At 40.1% G+C, this 17623-nt stretch overlaps 1 protein-coding gene across 1 annotated transcript; it reads left to right on the top strand.

Moving 5' to 3' along the window:
• Nucleotides 1–715: 715 nt before the first annotated feature.
• smox (spermine oxidase) lies at nt 716–14740 on the top strand. Its single transcript, XM_034301323.2, has 7 exons — nt 716–872; nt 5628–5862; nt 6048–6274; nt 8082–8255; nt 10266–10965; nt 12449–12609; nt 14439–14740. Exons 2-7 carry the CDS (start codon nt 5655–5657, stop codon nt 14583–14585), a joined length of 1617 nt encoding a protein of 538 aa, XP_034157214.1. The 5' UTR covers nt 716–872; nt 5628–5654; the 3' UTR covers nt 14586–14740.
• Nucleotides 14741–17623: the final 2883 nt, after the last annotated feature.

Raw genomic sequence — 17623 nt, 5'->3', positions numbered from 1 at the left:
ACTTTTTTCCCCAACATCTGGAGTAGTTTTGATATTAAGTGACATTTTATCTATAACTTTACACATAAATAAAGTTATTTCTTTATGTTATAAAGAAAAAAATAATTCCATGAAACAATACTATTTTGCTCAATAAGGTTATGTTAGCTGTGTAATCACACTAAAACAAAGGGGAAAATAAATGAAATCTATGTGTTAATCAAAGGGTTATTGTAATATGTAAATGATTTATTGCCTCATTTGCATATTATAACATTGTAACACACACACACACACACACACACAAAGCTTTGGTTTACACTTTTAACAGGTTAAATTTCATTGCTGTAAATAAATACATTGAACAATAAGACATTAAAGGAGTGATGCCTGTCATTTAAAATATATATTTAATGTTTATTTATTATTTAGTTTAAACTTTTTTTAGCATAGATTAACAGAAAAGTCTTGGTTTAATAAAGAGTTCGAGTTCATTATGTGCACAGTTATTTTTTTTAGTAGGTAGTTTGGCGAAAAGAGGCAAACGAAAAATAAATTTTTTATTTTTAGAGAAATTTGTTATCACTTGTGAGTTAACGTCCCGCCTCCTGCGCTGTGATTGGCCAATAGTTCAGTAAAGCTGTCCAATCAACGCAACGCGCGTTAGTATGCGGTGTTAGCCAATCAGCGCGCAGGAGGCGGGACTCTGCAGCCAGGTCCCACGCAAGGGGGCGTGGTTTGTGGGAGTCGGGGCCGCAGGAGGAGGAGGAGGAAGAACTGGCCGCGGCTGGTTCTCCCGCACATAAACAGCCCGAGTCTGCGGGAAAGAGGAAAAAACACACAAAAGAAGAGCACTGCATCTGAGACACACTCACATCCGACCAGGAGTGCAGGTAATAATCCTTCACGACGCCTCTCTGACTGTGTTTTAGTTTATTATTGAATGTGTGTGTCTTATTAATGTGAGCTGAGGAAAAAAAATGGGGTGAATAAAGAAAAAGCAGATCAGCCGCGACGCGCTTCAGAGTCTCTGTATTTCCTCTCTTTCCTGCACATGACCTGTCACTGTGTCCTGCTCTTCTCTTCCTACATTCCCACCTTCATTTCCTCCTGCTTCTGTGTTTTTTTTTTTTTTCCCTCCACTCAGGTCTTGTGTTTCTTATTAGCGGTTTTTCACATCTTTACATTTTCACCTGCGTCTCCAAAACGCGCGTCTGGAGCAGTGCGCTCTTCCTGCGCCAAAGGCACCAGTGTCCTGAATGCCATTTCCTCACTGTGCACCAAGTCAGATCTGTTACCTTTAACCCTGGGGGGTGTTTTAGAATAATAATAATAATAATAATGATAATAATAATAATAATAATAAAAAGAAGAAGAAGAAGAAGAAGCAGGAGAAGGGTTGTGTCCAGGCTCAGGTTCCTGGTCACTTGGTCCTGGGTGTGAAAGGAGCTCCTACGTGGCACTGCTGATTGTCTAACTCAAGTTTCTTCAGCACTCTTTCAGCAGACAGAAAGAAAAGCTTTTGAGAGTTCTGAGGCTAAGAAAAGCAGAATGAAAGAGCTGAGAGCAGCATCAGATAACATTTCCTTTTTCTTTATCTTTGGTTGCAGTAAAGTGAAGTGAACCTTTGCTACTCTAATCTCACTTACACTTGGAACATGATTTCATCATCTAGACCTCGGAGTACAGTCTGTAGTACAGTTTAGAGAACACACACAATGTTTTATTAATAATAACACTTTTTTACATTATTTAAAAAAAAAAAAAACACATACATTTAAAAATCCAAACAAATGTTTTTTTTTTTTTTTTTTTCTATTTTACTATTTTTCAACTATTGTTGCATTTGAATATGTTTTAATGTCTAATTTTGACATTTGAAGGCGAACCCACAATCACAAATCACTGTTTCTGGTATTTAAAGTTAGCTCAAAGGTGTGTCTACATGGTTGCTAAGCAACAGGGAAATATAAACAGCGCATTAGCTAGTTAATGACGTAAACAAGATCTAGCTAGTGTGAAGCGGTTACGTCGTATATACAAACAATATTAAGACAGAATGACACAAACCTGGCAGAAATATCACCGTTTCCCTCTGGAGAGTTGCTTAATTTCTAACAAAAGACTCTGTATAAAAGACGTGACAGGTTTAAGCTAGCTAATGACTAAAGCTAGCTAATGTGAAGCAAAGAAGTCTTTTATACAAACAGTATAAAGACTGAATGACAAAAAATGAGAAAAAAACAGTCAGGAATGTCAACATTTCTCTCAGATGAGTTGGTTTATTAACTACAATTACAGTGTAATTACACTTAATTAAAAAAAAGACATCACAGCACTACTATAAACATTTATAGATTTGTATTGTGATTAAAATTTTACGAGTTTGATTTAAACGCGCCGTCATTTCGATGTATTTCGATCAGATTCCCAGAACGTTAGTTCATACTTCCGAAAAAAAATAAAAACCTACTGACTGTTACAAAGTGCTGACACTGGAGACTCCTTCCATAAATGCTAAATAAACATCTTCTTACAGAAAATGTCACCATTTCAACGAGTATAAGTTATCGTTTGTTAAATAACACAGCGCTTTTTAAAATTTGTTTGTTAGCCTTCGATTATGCGGAACATTTTAACTATACAAGTTGCTGAGAATGAGCTGTTACCGTAGAAACGATAGTAACGTCAGAGCTGCTGTTGTAGAAAGTGAATCAACGCCTTCTGACTAATCAGAATTGAGAGAGAAACCTAATGAAACGGTGACTCAGAATAACCAAAGAGGAATTATATGTTAAGGTCAGGAAAGCATTGATGTTTCTGGGAAGTGTTCTGGAGTGAGGTGGAAAATCCGGGCAGCGAGTACCGCTAGATAGCCTTCGCTTCTGTCTGCCTTCTCCTGTGGAAAGATAACCACTCTATGGAGGATGTAGGTTGGAGTTTCTAGGTCACGATGAAGCCCTCGTCACACATACGCTCCTCCTCCCGTCAACCAGCTGCCTCTTTAATCTCTATCCAAGAACAGAGGCATGTGTTGTGGTTGTTTTCCAGCCACAGGAATAACGTGCTGACATCAGCGCCGAGGATCAGTGTTTGCCCAGTCTGTACTCAGCTTAAGATAAAGACAGCATGAAGCACTGATTCCAGATAATTCAACTAGGACAAAAAAGTCTGATTTACACAGTTTCCTATTCTTATCCCAGATACATCTCAGCCAGGACATGTTCAGTGTTTACCGTTTGCTTCTTTAGTCTTAGACTAAGCTGATATGAGTAGAAGTATAATATCGTCACTAAAAAGGGAACAGAAGTCAACCTCAGCCAGAATTTCTGTCTCTAACCACATCTACTCCTTTACTGAAGTCACTCCGACTTGCTGATCTGTAAACATGAATGTTATTGGGATTCGGGCCGTCATTTACATATGCTATTACTCCAACACTTAGGCTCCGCCTCCCAGTGTTTGAAATTGTAATTGTAGCAAAAGTTACGTAAAATAATTCAATGTAAAACTCACGTAATGATAGTGAGGTGTGGTGGATTTTATCGATTCTTTTATTTTTTCCTGCACATTTGATGCTGTAATTAAAGATCCGAGGATGTTTGTAGGCCGTAACGAAACTGATAAATACCAAGCACGATGTGATCAGGTACACGGAATTATTATTGATCCAAGGTTATCGTTAACATTGTAAATGCAGTTTTACAAATATTAAGCTCCTTATTTAAATTTGTACAGTATAATTCTGGCTATTATTTAGAGGCACAGATCATTTTATTTTCTAAAATGAGTTAACAGAGCTTAACAGTGTCATTTGAAGAAGGTATAATGAAGATATCAGGTGAGATAGACTTATTAACCTCATTAAACTCCAGTACAAAAGTAAATAGAAAGAAAGTATAATGAGGATGTTAGGAGAGATAGACATACTTGTTAGCTATATTAACCTCATTAAACTCCAGTACAAAAGTAAAAAGTCAAACACTGAACACCGAATATGTTTGAGCAGTTTTTTTTTTTTGACATTTTGAATTGGAAAGATATCCATCTGTGAAAGTACAGGCCTGATTCTGACTCAGCGCTGGCTGCTTGTGGTTCAGTCAGCTTTCAGTTCTCTGCTGTAGAGAATCTTGTAGTAAGGGCACTACATACAGGAAGTATTTTCAGGAAGTGATGTTTCATCATTTTTTTCTGTCTTTTTGTTGTTATCGTTGTTTCCTTTTTTTTCTTCTTTGCCTGTGTGATGTGAAATTACAGACACCCGCTCCTTTCAGCCACAGCCACATCCTCAGCGGTGTCTGAGCAGCTCAAGTTCACTGAAACTCTGAACTTTTCTCTCATTGTTTGTCATGCACAGCGTCTGCACAGGAACTGCCCATGACACGGATGTTGTGCATCAGTTACCTCTGTGTCACGTCTGGTTCACGTTGGGAAGATTAGCTTGCAAGCATTGTTTTCATGTGTTTTTTTTTTAATGAGTTCTGGCATTAATTTGTTTTGCAAATAATTCACAGCAATCTCATAGAAGAAACGGACCCCCATTTTCTACCAATCTGACCATTCTGCCAATTCCCACCTGACCTAGTTCTCCTCTGTCACACAACAACTACCAGCCAGGAAGGTTTTCTTGAATTAAAGGTCATTTTTAAGTCTCTTTCCAAAACTTTTCTCGAGTTAAGTGTTTCTGAATCCTTCATTTTTTGGAAACATACAGATGGGTGGCAAATTAAAGGGGAAAAAAAACAGTTCTGTTTTCCAGTGGTGGCAATTATTTTAAAAACTATTGCTTTTCTAAAACTGCCAGCCTCCTTTTTCATTTTCTTGCTATGAATTTATCATGAATTGAACTCTTTATATGTTGGTGTCTGGTAGAGTACTGTTCTTCTCCTTCGGAAAATGGGCTTTTTATAATCAGTTTAATGACACCAAAAAGCCCTGAATGTTAACTACAACATACAAATCAACCAAGTGTTCTACCTCTGATTATACATCGATTTCTGTGTTAGTTCTGGAGTCAGTGCTGCTTTAGTCACCAGGGCTTTATGAAACTCTTGGCTGTCTGCTGGTTTATTTCGTCTCCTAGAATAAACCATTATAATGACACTTTCCCAGAGTTGTCTCAGGGGTGTATGTGCTCATAATGTAGTACCTTTGGGTACATGCAATGGCCCATCTGCAGTGTTTAAACGAAAGGTATAAACCTACGCAGACTCCTAATGAAAGGGAAGTTTATTCCCAGAGCTCTGTTTAGTCTATCACGTAATAGCACCCTTCAGGACGGCCCCTGTAATAACACAATTAGAACCTCTGCTTTTTTTATTTCCAACATCTCCCTTCCTCTGCCTGCCTTTTGTCAGGTGTGCCGCTTCCTTTTGGCTCTGTTGAAGCGGGTGTGTTTATACATGGGAAACTTTTCATTTGAATAAACAGTGACTTCTCTAAATGAGCGCTTCAGTAGTCAGTCAGAAGGACATCGTTTACACATTTACAAGTTTTTAGAGACCTGCTGCTAAATGACACAGTCTAGTGGAAATGTTTTTATTTTGGTTCTAAAAAAGTCTGCAGAAGCTTCTGCTTTTACCTTTTTGACCTGAAAGAATCACTATCAAGTCTGCTTTTAACCATTTGCTGTCCTTTCCATCCTACAGGTCTTTTAGAAGAGGAGCTTGGACGGCATGCAAAGTTGTGAAATATCTTCGGACAGCACAGATGATCCTCTCAGTAGCGGCTTACGCAGGCATCACCAACCGCGAATAGTAGTTATCGGCGCGGGCTTGGCCGGCCTGGCAGCCACCCAAACCCTCTTGGAGAACGGCTTCACCAATGTCACGGTGCTAGAGGCCTCGGACTGCATCGGAGGCAGAGTGCAAAGCGTTCAATTCGGTGAGGCGTTAAATTTACCCTTCAAAAGAATGACCTGAAAATGTTGCCTTTCTAAAGTGCATGCTTTCAGAAGAATGCTGTGCTTGTTGTGTTTCTTAGGAGAAATTATTTGACATGGTCCGTTACGTAACCATGTTTAAACTCTCCCTCTATCTGTTTTTCTCTTTCCCTTTTTTCTCTCCCAGGTAAAGCTACTTTGGAACTAGGAGCCACCTGGATCCATGGCGCTAACGGGAACCCCATCTACCACCTGGCTGAGGATAATGGGCTTCTGGAGCACACCACGGAGGACGAGCGCAGCGTGGGCCGCATCAGCCTCTACGCCAAGAACGGTGTGGCCCACTACCAGACCAACAGTGGCAAGCGTATCCCCAAGGACCTGGTGGAGGAGTTCAGCGACTTGTACAATGAGGTACGATGGCTCTGGGGTCTGGGTTTTTTTTTCTCATCTTCATATATACTTAAGTGCACAACTGGCTCTAAAATTGATCAATACTTCAGACAGAGACATTGTTGTATTTATAATCCCATGCAGTCCATTGTCCCGTGTCGTCCACTGAAACACTTGCTAGCTGTGAGAAGACCTTAGCTTTGATTTTGAAACACTGAAGTTTTATCCCATTAAATATATTGTTTTTAATTCACCATGTTGCCAGTAAGATAACTCTCACAGACTCGTATGCTTTGCAGTTCTGTCAGTGGATAAACAACACAACAAATCTTCAGTTATCAAGATTGACAGCCCTTGAGTATATGTGAATCAGGGCTAAGTAAATCAGTCCCAGGCTCTTGAGTTGAATATCAGGTCATAGAGTCCAAGTCAAGTCCAGAGTTTGAGCCAGGTCCTGAAGCCCAGTTTCCAAATTCCCAAACCACAGAGTCCAAATCGAGCCCAGAATCCTGAGCTGAAGAGTTGAGCCGAGTCCAGATTTTCAGCCTGTACAGTCCGAGTCAAGTCCATAATCCCAGTCCATGGAGTTCAAACTGAGTCCAGAGTCCCAGGCTGTAGAGTCCAGAATCCCTAGCTATGGAAAGTCCAATGTCCCAAGACATGGAGTTCAGGGTCCCATCCTGTAGAGTCTGAACTGAGTAAGAGCATCAGGCCATGGAGTCGGAGTTGAGTTATGGCGCGGCATTAAAAGTTAGAAAAAGAGATAAATTGAGGAATCTTGGGGAAACCCTGCATTTGTGTTTTGGCAGATAGTCTATACTGAGTGATGTCAAACAGGTGACCTAATTATTCAGAGGATCTACAGTGTCAGATTGCAACATGAAGCTACTTTTGGTGTGTGTGTGTGTGTGTGCGCACAACCACAGGAAGTTGCAACACATTGTAAGGTATGTGTGATCATGTTCAGTGTGTCGATGACAATGTAGGTGTTTTTGGTAGACGAATTTTGGTTGTGTGTTTGTGTGTGTGTAATCAGTTTTGCGCTACATGTATCAGAGTTATTAGCTTTAGCGAGTCCTGAATGTGAGCCATGAGGGTCTGTGTGGATCTGAACTCAGATTTCTCAATCCGTCTCATGACTGCACTCTCACGTGAGGAGCTTTTTCTTCCTGGCTTCAGAAGAATGCTATCAAAGCTCATGAGTAAAGTTCACTTTGTGAAGCACTAACCTCACCTGACCCATATCTCCATTTTCAGTTCCTGTCTCTCTCTCTCTCTCTCTCTCTCTCTCTCTCTCTCGCTCTCTCTCTCTCTCTCTGATTCTGGCTGCTGGTGTGTGTCTCGGCTCAGGCATGTATTTAATTCAGCAACTCGCCCTTACAGGAAAAGTCTCCACAGCTAAACCTCCACGCTACGCTAATGCATTCCATCCACACAGCTAACCACTGCAAGGCTGCGTGTGATCTGTACTGAGCCTCGTCTCGATGATGTAACAAATACTGTATTAACCGTTATCTTATCTCTGTCCTTCTTTTTCCTTCTCTCTCTTTGTTCTTTCTTTTTGCTCTTTGCCTTTATGTTTCTCTGTTCCTTCCCTGTCCCTATACCTTTCTTTCTTTCTTTCTTTCTTTTATTCTTTCTTTTTGTTCTTTCGCTCATCCTTCATGTTTATCTTTCTTGTTACTCTTTGTCTATCTTTCCTTCTGTCTTCCTTCTCTGCCATCCTTCATCCTTTCTTTCTTTCATTCTTCCTTGCTCTCTCTCTTTTATCTCTTTTTAACTTTTTGATCTCTCTCCCTCTCTCTCTCTCTCTCTCTCTCTCTCTCAGGTGTATGAGCTGACTCAGGAGTTTTTCCAGAACGGGAAGCCGGTGGGCGCCGAGACGAAGAACAGCGTGGGTATCTTCACACGTGACCTGGTGCGCAAAAAGATCATGATGGACCCTGACGACTCTGAAAGCACAAAGAAGCTGAAGCTGTCCATGCTGCAGCAGTACCTCAAGGTGAGGTGAAGAGTCGCGTCTGCTTTCCTTTACTTCCTCACGTGATCATTAGGACACGTCACAACGCTAATCACACAAACACACGGCTGCGGGATTCTGCAACACTCAGCCTTACTGATAATAACTGACGTTATAGCTGTCTTATGGAAGGCCGTAAAAGTGACAGACAGAGCCTGTCAGAGGGAACGTCTGTAGTCACGTGACCTGCATGTTTTTTGCTCGTGCTCAATGCATAATGCAGTGAGAACTGGTTTGGACTGGATAAGGCCCATTTACATGGTTAGAAAAATACTATGACCTTCTATAGTGTGGTACGCTTAGGACATTCTGTATCTTCTCTCACTCTCTTTCTCTCTCTCTCTCTCTCTCTCTCTTTCTCTCTCTCTCTCACTCTGTGTCTTTCTCTCTTTCTCCTTTATATCTTTCTTTCCTACTTTGTATATTTTTGTTTGTCTATCGATTTTCTATCTATCTGTCTATCTATCTTCCCTTGTTTATTTATTTATTTGTTTGTTTTTTCTCCTTCATATAGTTTGTTTATTTGTTTGTTTTTCTTCTTTGTATTTTATTTATTTATTTATTTTCTCCTGTATCTTCTTTGTTTGTTTGTTTGTTTCTTTCTTTCTTTCTTTTATGGCTGTTAACAGATTACTGTGGTCTGCCTTTGTGCATGAACATGCATGAGCATGACACACACACACACACACACACACAAACACACTATCCACTGTGTGCAAGCTGCATCTCAGTAACACCACACCTAATCCTAAACAGTACTCACCCCTGTGCCTGATGCAACTCGGTTTCACTGTAATATAAACATGAAGCTCTCTGAAACAGTTCCACGCCTCGTGCTTTAACGTGTCCTCTTGCGTATTTTTGTCTTTTCCGAGTCCTCAGAGCACAATGCGTCTTTACGAGTGTAAAGTGAAGAGGAATTATAAATAGGGGAAGAGAAAGGGGAAATGATTACAGCAGTGATTTTACAGAAGTCAGACAGAAGCTGTGCTCTAATATCTGTACTTTTACCACATCCTATCTGTCCACATGGAGCTGAGATTAATCCAACTGCAGCCTTCGCAGTCCCAGAAGCGTCAACGTGGGAATATTATAAAAAACACCTCGGCATTTATTAACCTAATCTCCTCACACTACCTGTAATGTCTGATTACCACAAGTCTGAAATTCTGTTTCCTTTTACTGAGAAATGAGCAGAAAGCCTGTAATGTAAAAATAACTGTTGTGGTAATGTGTAAAAACAATGGTTGTGGTTTTAAATGTATAAATTAAAAAGTATAATACTCAAAAGTGCAAAGACTGGTTCTGAAAATTTCTCCCAGGCTGCTACAGTTAGCAGGTTCATCTCATTTATTTCTGAATTCAGCCATGAAGAAGAAACGGTTTTAAGTTGGGAATGAAACCACCTTGTGTTGTTCCGTTATAGGAAAATAATCAACAGCTGTGGTGTGATGAAGTGGAATTACCATAACAGCACTTCCTGAAGGGTTTTATTCCTCTTATACCACAGCAATTTGCAAATAATTACATTCTTTACTTGTTAAATATTAAAGAATGATGTTGTATTTTTATCTTGTTATAATTAATGTTTAATGTTGCAGAACGTCCACGAAACAGGTTCTCACTTATGTTATAGCAGCTATAAACAGTCTTTCCCTCACCAGCCTTTCTTTTTTTCTCTCTCTTAATGTTAATAAGACAAAAAAACACAGCTTTCCGTGTTACTGAGAAACCACAAAGATGTGTCTGAAAACTTAAAGTTACAGCTTTACCTCTGACACTGGAGACTCCTTCCATAAATGTTACATTAACAATTCCTTCACTATATTAACGAGAAAACATGTTTTTTAACTCGTTTATAATTAGAGTGTCAGTCCTACAAGAGCCTGTGAATGAGCTGTTACTATACAAACGATAATGTATTTGAATGAGTGTGTTAATATAAATCTGATGATTTATTGTGAATATTTTCTGCTGTTGCTCTTGTCTCAGGTGGAAAGCTGTGAGAGCAGCTCCGCCAGCATGGATGAGGTGTCACTGAGTGAGTTCGGAGAGTGGACGGAGATCCCCGGTGCTCACCACGTCATCCCTGGTGGCTTCATCAAAGTGGTAGAGCTGCTGGCCCAGGATATTCCGAGCCGCGTGCTGCACCTCGGAAAACCCGTCCGCCGCGTCCACTGGAATTACAGCGCTCAGGACGCCGAGGGCGACGCCGACCAAGCCGACCACAACCAGGATCAGCGACCCGGGCCGGCTCCGGTGCGCGTCGAATGCGAGGACGGCGAGTGGTTCCTCGCCGATCACGTGATTGTTACGGCCTCGCTGGGTGTCTTAAAGAAAGCCCACGAGACGCTCTTCTCTCCGAGCCTGCCCCTGGACAAGGCCCTGTCCATCCAGAAGCTGGGCATCAGCACCACGGATAAGATCTTCCTGGAGTTCTCCGAGCCCTTCTGGAGCCCAGAGTGCAACAGCATCCAGTTCGTGTGGGAGGACGAGGCACACCTGGAGAGCCTGGCTTATCCAGAAGAGCTCTGGTACCGTAAAATCTGCAGCTTCGACGTGCTTTACCCGCCCGAGCGCTACGGCCACATGCTGAGCGGCTGGATCTGTGGAGACGAGGCGCTGCTCATGGAGCGCTGCGACGACGAAACCGTGGCTGAGATGTGCACCGAGCTGCTCCGCAAGTTCACAGGTCAGGGAGGGGGCAGGGCTTCAAATAAATCTGTAATTCAAATTCAAATGTAAAATAAAAATGTAATTTGCTTGATTTAATGACATAACAGATTGTAAATTAAGCTTGTCTTTGGACAACTTTGGGTGTGAAATCTAACAGTTAATCACACTCAGCTCTCTAAATATGTTTAGGGCTTCTCACCATGGCCTCACACAGGCATGCGACTACATCTCACTTCAGATTCCAGCAGCACTGCGACACACCACCGGTCGCAACTGCTAGCCATTACTCATTATCCTGTAAATGCACGCTGACTCACCACACATCATTTCCACCCTGGATGTAGACACACAATATGACATCACAGTTTGGTGCCTGTAAGTGCTTTATCGTTACCTGGAGCTGCTCACCATTTTTCCCTGGTGAGTCACCAGGGGCTACGGGGCTCATTCATCACTACTCGAGCGGTTCTCTTCGCCGGTGTGTACATTACGTAATCATCGTGGCCGTCTGGTGTGTTTAGTAGCGTTATAGAAGTCACGTTCTCAGCGCTCATGATATTCAGAGACGCTCCGTTTAGGCGTCCTCTCAACTGCCTTGGGGTGGATCAGCGAGAAACCAGTTCCTCGATGCCTGAGGGCTGAGATCACTTTTTCGTCAGGTGACGTGCAAAGCAAACAGCGTTGCTCAGCTGAATTTCACTGAATTTGTTACTGAATACCTCAAACATTTAACAATCAGGGTCTCCTTTAACTGTAAAAAATAAATCTGATAAAAATAAATTTTACAAACTATTTAAACAACTAGACACGTTGTTTAAATGTACAATAATATTTTGCCAATTTATTAGAGCCAGAGAGGGTTTTATTAATTTCTAAACTTTCCACCAATTTTCATTCAGTTAGGAATATAGGAATAATAACTGTAATAAATAAATAACCACTGTAATAAATAAATAAATAACCACTGTAATAAATAAATAAATAACCACTGTAATAAATAAATAAATAAATAACCACTGTAATAAAAGTAAAAAAAAGTCACAGCCCCCCTGGGTTGCCCAGACCCCGGGTTAAGAACCATGGATGTACCTGTTAATTTTTTTTCTGCCAGATCGGGTTCTTTACTCCAGTAGTTCTCATCCTGTTTGTGTTTCTTTCTTTCATTTTTGTGAATAAAGCAAAAATCCACAATTTTTGATTACCCTTCTGTCTCCTTCGTCATTCATTAAGCGAGCAAGCGCTCTGCTCGTTTCCTCGTCCATGATTCTACACTGGCATCTGTTCAAAATGAAGCACCATCCCGCCAAATCACCATAGCAACATTTACGTAACGTTTACTCTCTTGTTCTGCAGAGTATGACTTCTTTCAAAATGATAAAATGTTAATTATGGATAAGACAAAGACAGCGTGGATGGAACCATTCCAATCTGTGTCCATCCTGTCAACACTTTTGTAGTGCTGCTCTCGGTAACCCGATCTTCCTTGTTGTTTCTCGCAGGGAACCAGAACATTCCAAAGCCACGGCGGATCCTGCGCTCGTCGTGGGGCAGTAACCCCTACATCAGGGGCTCGTACTCGTTCACCCGCGTGGGTTCCAGCGGGGGAGACGTCGAGCGACTGGCTGAACCCCTGCCCTACACCAAGAGCTCCAAGGCTCCGGTGAGTGACGCAAACACTTTCCCAATCCACACTTCCGATCTGCTTGGAAACCTTATTAGCCTGCACCTAGCATTACAGATTGCTAGCATAATTAACATGTTTGGTAGAAAAATGCTGAGAAATAATTCTATTATTTGAAAACGCCAAAAGATGCTTCAGAAAAGACGTTAATACAAATGAAGGGCAGGTATTAAATTTGTGAAAGCCCGTTTCTTGCTATTCGATGAGAAAATACAGGCATTTAATGAACTTTTTTCCCCCCAAATGATCTCAGTATCTAAAATAGGTATTAATTAATTAAATAATAACTATTATTATTATTATTATTATTACTGTGTCATATCAAATATACATTCAGCATTTAAAGAGCGTGTGAAAAGATTTTCTTTACATTTAGGCTACCTTATAAACAGACAAACACTCTTGCTGTTTTATCGGCTGGATCTCCTCAACATTAAATCAGTGTTACACAAAAAGAAAGAAATAAAAAATGAGTGTTACACTTGCATAAACGAGCAGAACTGCCATCTGTTTCAGCTTTCCATTTCACTCTTTTAGTCTCTTCGAGATCCGAAGACACCGTAGCTATCGAAAACAATTAACACATCCAGAAACCTCATTTACATATCTAGCAGAACCCGTTGTTTGTCAGTCCTTGGCCTTGCTGAGGAGCATTCTGGTATTTTGTCATTCCTTACGGGATTTTCAGTCCGTGATCTGGCGGTGTGTATACAGTACTTTCTGCCTGACAGACGTCACTCGGCGCGGATCAGTAACCTGAGTTCGATGATGAGGGTGAAACAAGGACCGATTTCTCTCTCTTTCTCTCCTTCTGTTTTTTTTTCCTCACTCTATTTTTTGTCCTCACACTGACATGCTCGAGGGCGAACAGGCAATTACTGGTTTGAAAGAACAACCTGCGCCTCGAGGAAAATGTGTGCTAGAGACAGAACTCAGTTTACTTCTGCTGAAAAGCAGTGCTGAAAATAACCAGCTCCATCTAGACACAAAATTTCGAACCGTTTGCTCAGTTAAGCTAAAAATGACAAAGAAAACACAGGATAAATGAAAAAGAAAAGAAATTGCGTAAGATAATAGCTATGTATTGTTTTTTTTTTCCCTCAGATGTCCAAAAATGACTAAAATTGACCTAGGAAATATCTTTACACTTTTACTCTCATTAAAAAAGCTACAAAGCCTTTATAATTAAGGAGCTATGAATATGCATGATTATGCAAATTGAACACGCCCCCTCAACTCCTGCAATTAGTGAACTGCTAGGGATCTAGCTGGTGTTTTAGCAGAGCTTTAGCATCTAAAGCGCAAATCGCATCAATCATGATTTATTCAGCAGCAGCCAAAATATATTTCAGTGTTACCATAGCAACCACAGTTTTGTTCACTAACATGAAGCTTTACTTCTGTGGCTGAAAAAGCTTTATTTATTTATCACATTGTTACCCGTGAATAATTAGCATATTAGACTGTGATAGACTGTTCAAGCAGTCGAGCGTATTTTGTTACGTAGTTTGTTAGCTCCGCCCAGAATTAGTTTTATTTATTTATATTAGTTTTATTAGTAGCATTGAGAACATCTGTTTTAAATTTAAACATGTATTAAAAATCTACTCAGAGTTAACCACTTGAATATCATGTATGAATGTTGAATTCTGGATTGTGATTGGTCAGAAGATGTGGATTAATTTTCTATATCAGCAGCTCTGCCAGTAGCGCAGCCAGAAATCACAGGTTTACGTTAATGCGCTCGTTCTGATACGTTATGGTCTCGTGTACGATGTCATGCTGCTTTTTTTTTCTTCCTGTAACAGCCATTGCAGGTGCTGTTTGCTGGCGAGGCCACACACAGGAAATACTATTCCACTACCCATGGTGCTTTGCTGTCTGGTCAGAGGGAGGCGAACCGTCTCATCGAGCTGTACCACGACGTCCTCAATGCAGAAACCACAAAAGCCTAATACGTAATAAAAGAAATGAATCAAACACAAACCACTAACTCGTGACTTAAAAACTATGTTTTAATGATTTCTGTATTCTAAATGACTAAACGTGTATTAAAAAAAAAAAAAAAAAAAACTAGTAGGGGCATTAAACTAATAACAAAAAAAAAAAATCATGTTTATACTATAGTTAGATTTACAGATATTTAGATATTACTGAGATGTACTGTACACGGCTGTCGACTTCGCCGCCGGCCTCTGGTTCTTATTTTTCTCTGATTGTTTTTTTTTTAATCAATAAGTTATATGTTTATAACACGTCTGTAATTTAACTTTTTGTAAGTGCCTTCTGTATTTAATGGTGTCCTTTAAAATGAAACACAGTGGCAAAGAATAAAGTGTATATTAATGTGAAAAAAAAAGAATTGAGTAACTTTTTATTAGCATTTTGGTTATAAATTGAATTTTAAACTCAGTCCATTGATGTGCAGCGCCTTCTGGTGGTTGGAGAAGGAAATTACACCTAAATATGGTGCATAAAGTTTAGATTAATTTTAAGGAGCGTTAAATTACTTGGAAGTTGAGGTATATGATAATGTAAGCCATCTGCAGCTTTACTACTTTATCTGCTTGATATTGCCAAAGTTTGAAAAAAGAAAAACTTACTCTTTTCTCAATATTTTCTCACTTATTTTTAATTTTGGAATGGTAAGGTCCATACCATGTTATAAATTTTATATTTTGTGGAACGTTTTATGTTTTAAATTCAGGCTTTGACAAACAAATTCTCTGATTTTAAAATATGAATCCAAAAATTGAGAATTTTTGTGTTTTCTTAAAAAACTAAACAAAAAACAAACAAACAAACAAAAAAAAAACTTGTTTTAATGGCACAGTGGTAAATATCTGGTATAAAGGTAACAAACGTTTTATGCTCTTGAGTTTAATATTCTAACAAGTACATAATATTTAATATTAAAACATGTTACTCTTTACTAATAACACGATGATTTTGTTAAAAACGGCTCAGTATGTCAGGACGGAGATTGATCGCTTGTTTATTTGGTCTAATTTACTTTTTAATTTAGTTCGTATCGTGTTTTTTCAGACATGTATAAGTGGGACTCAGCCTAGTTGTTGCAGTCTGTTTTTATGATGATGATAAACTGATTGTTTCACTGTTTGTGGTTTGTTTCTAATTTTTCCTCCTGGTAACTGACTTTGAGCAAGACAGGGTTCATTTCTCATCCCAGACGTGCAGTAAAAGAGGGTCAGAAAGATAGAGGTCTCAGACAGCACTCCTGAATCTGACCTTTCATGTAAACATAGCTGCAGCTGAAAATAAGCTTTTGCCAGAGCAGAAGTTTCTCCTAGCACGACCCGACATGTCACTTTTTGAGTTGACGAAATCAAGTAGCGTCTTCCAGATCGCTGGCCTGGATGCAGAGAGACATCAGTGAACATTCCCACGATCCACTGGTGCCCAGTGTGAGGCTTCTTCCATTTATAGCCTCTGTAACATGTGAGCCTTTTTCCTGGATCCACTCGATGCAGCCAGTAAACATTACAGAATAATAAGTAATTACAGAATAATGTCTAACTAGGGACGGCTTTCTAAACTTAAAGGAGCAATAGTTAATTATTTTTTATTTCTCACAAGAACAACATGATAAAACGTAATTGTTTAAGCCATAGCCTCAGCACAAATGTATTACATGGCTCGGAAAACCTGTTTGGAGAACCGTGTTATGATCCAGAATGCTCGTTTGTCATTTTATGGACATGCCTCTTCACTCCGCCCACTTCTCAGTCTGAAATCGGCAAGCGCTCTGCACAGCCAGATAATTGTCCTGTGAGCAAAAAAAAAAAAATCATGTTGTTCTTTTAAAAAATGAACAACAAAAAAAGACAATAAACCAGATAAACAGTGGCAGTGCTTTTCCATGATCATTTATTACTAGTGAAAGGGATGAAGCTGAACGCAGAATTAGCGGTGTTGCTCCTGGACAGATCCGTAAACACAATCTGTTTAAAGCTCTGAACCGTTTAAATGGCTGACGTTACATAACGAATCGAATAGATACGCTTTTTTTCTCATTAAAAAGAAAAAAGGACAGCAACTGCACTCGTGAGCATTCTCATAAATCAATATGAGCGTGGTTATCGTGTTATGACTTGGCTTTCCAGCAGCTGAATGGCCTATTGTGTAGCGGAAAATGCTGACGATGCTAATGCTGGAACTTGAGCTCAAAAACTCATTGCACAGAAAAAAGGACAGTGAAGCCCTTGTGACTAACCTCAGAAAGAAGTGTTAGAGTTATAGCTTGGCTTTCTAGCAATTGAATAGCTGAGTGTGCTTGAAAGTGATCACCACTGTAGGCTCTGGGGGTGGAGCTTTGTGTACAAGAGCAGGAAAGGGAGGCCTGATCTTAACAAAAAAAAGGAAAATTCCATCCTGAATGACTTGCGTATCAATATTTATTATAAATATGTGATCTTCAGTGGTGCAACAGATTTATTTTATTATTAAAAAGCCATGAGAAGGCCGGCGAAGTGCTCCATGTGGCAGCTCCCGGTTCTTCTCGTTGTTGGAGTGAAAACAAAGACTTTATTATGAGGAAACTTTGTTATGAGGAAATTTGTGTGGAGTTTGAGTGCTTGGCACTACTCATGTCTCCTGAAATCCTGATGGAACTCTTCTGCAAGCACTCCACCGCAACCGAACCTCCAGACCATGAGAAGTGGTGTGAGAAAGCCGAGGATCAGCGCTTACGACCGAATACACCACACGGTCCATCAGCCCTGGATCTACCACTCCGATGTAAAATCAGGGCGGAAGTCAGAATGTTTAAAGAGCTCACGAAAGCATGTCATTAACATGTTGGTCTATTTTCACTTTCCTACATTACCCACAATGCCGTTGTGCCTGCTGATAGTGGTGCAGTGGGATTTCTCCCTTGTTTGATCTCTAACTAAAGCGAGTGATGCAGCGGCGCTTTAGTCCTTTACTCTGACCGGCTCACTCACCTCCTCATCTGCTCACACAGATCAGCTTC

Source organism: Pangasianodon hypophthalmus, chromosome 28 (assembly GCF_027358585.1).
Source record: "Pangasianodon hypophthalmus isolate fPanHyp1 chromosome 28, fPanHyp1.pri, whole genome shotgun sequence".
NCBI classification, from domain to species: Eukaryota; Metazoa; Chordata; class Actinopteri; order Siluriformes; family Pangasiidae; genus Pangasianodon; species Pangasianodon hypophthalmus.
This window is presented reverse-complemented; position numbering and strand designations above follow the sequence as displayed.

Bases quoted from the DNA above. Each gene is read 5' to 3' on its own strand.
- smox (XM_034301323.2), top strand. From the start codon at position 5,655: ATGCAAAGTTGTGAAATATCTTCGGACAGCACAGATGATCCTCTCAGT. The intron at 6,275-8,081 runs GTACGATGGCTC...TCTCTCTCTCAG, and splicing joins TCAGCGACTTGTACAATGAG to GTGTATGAGCTGACTCAGGA. The intron at 12,610-14,438 runs GTGAGTGACGCA...TTCCTGTAACAG, and splicing joins CCAAGAGCTCCAAGGCTCCG to CCATTGCAGGTGCTGTTTGC.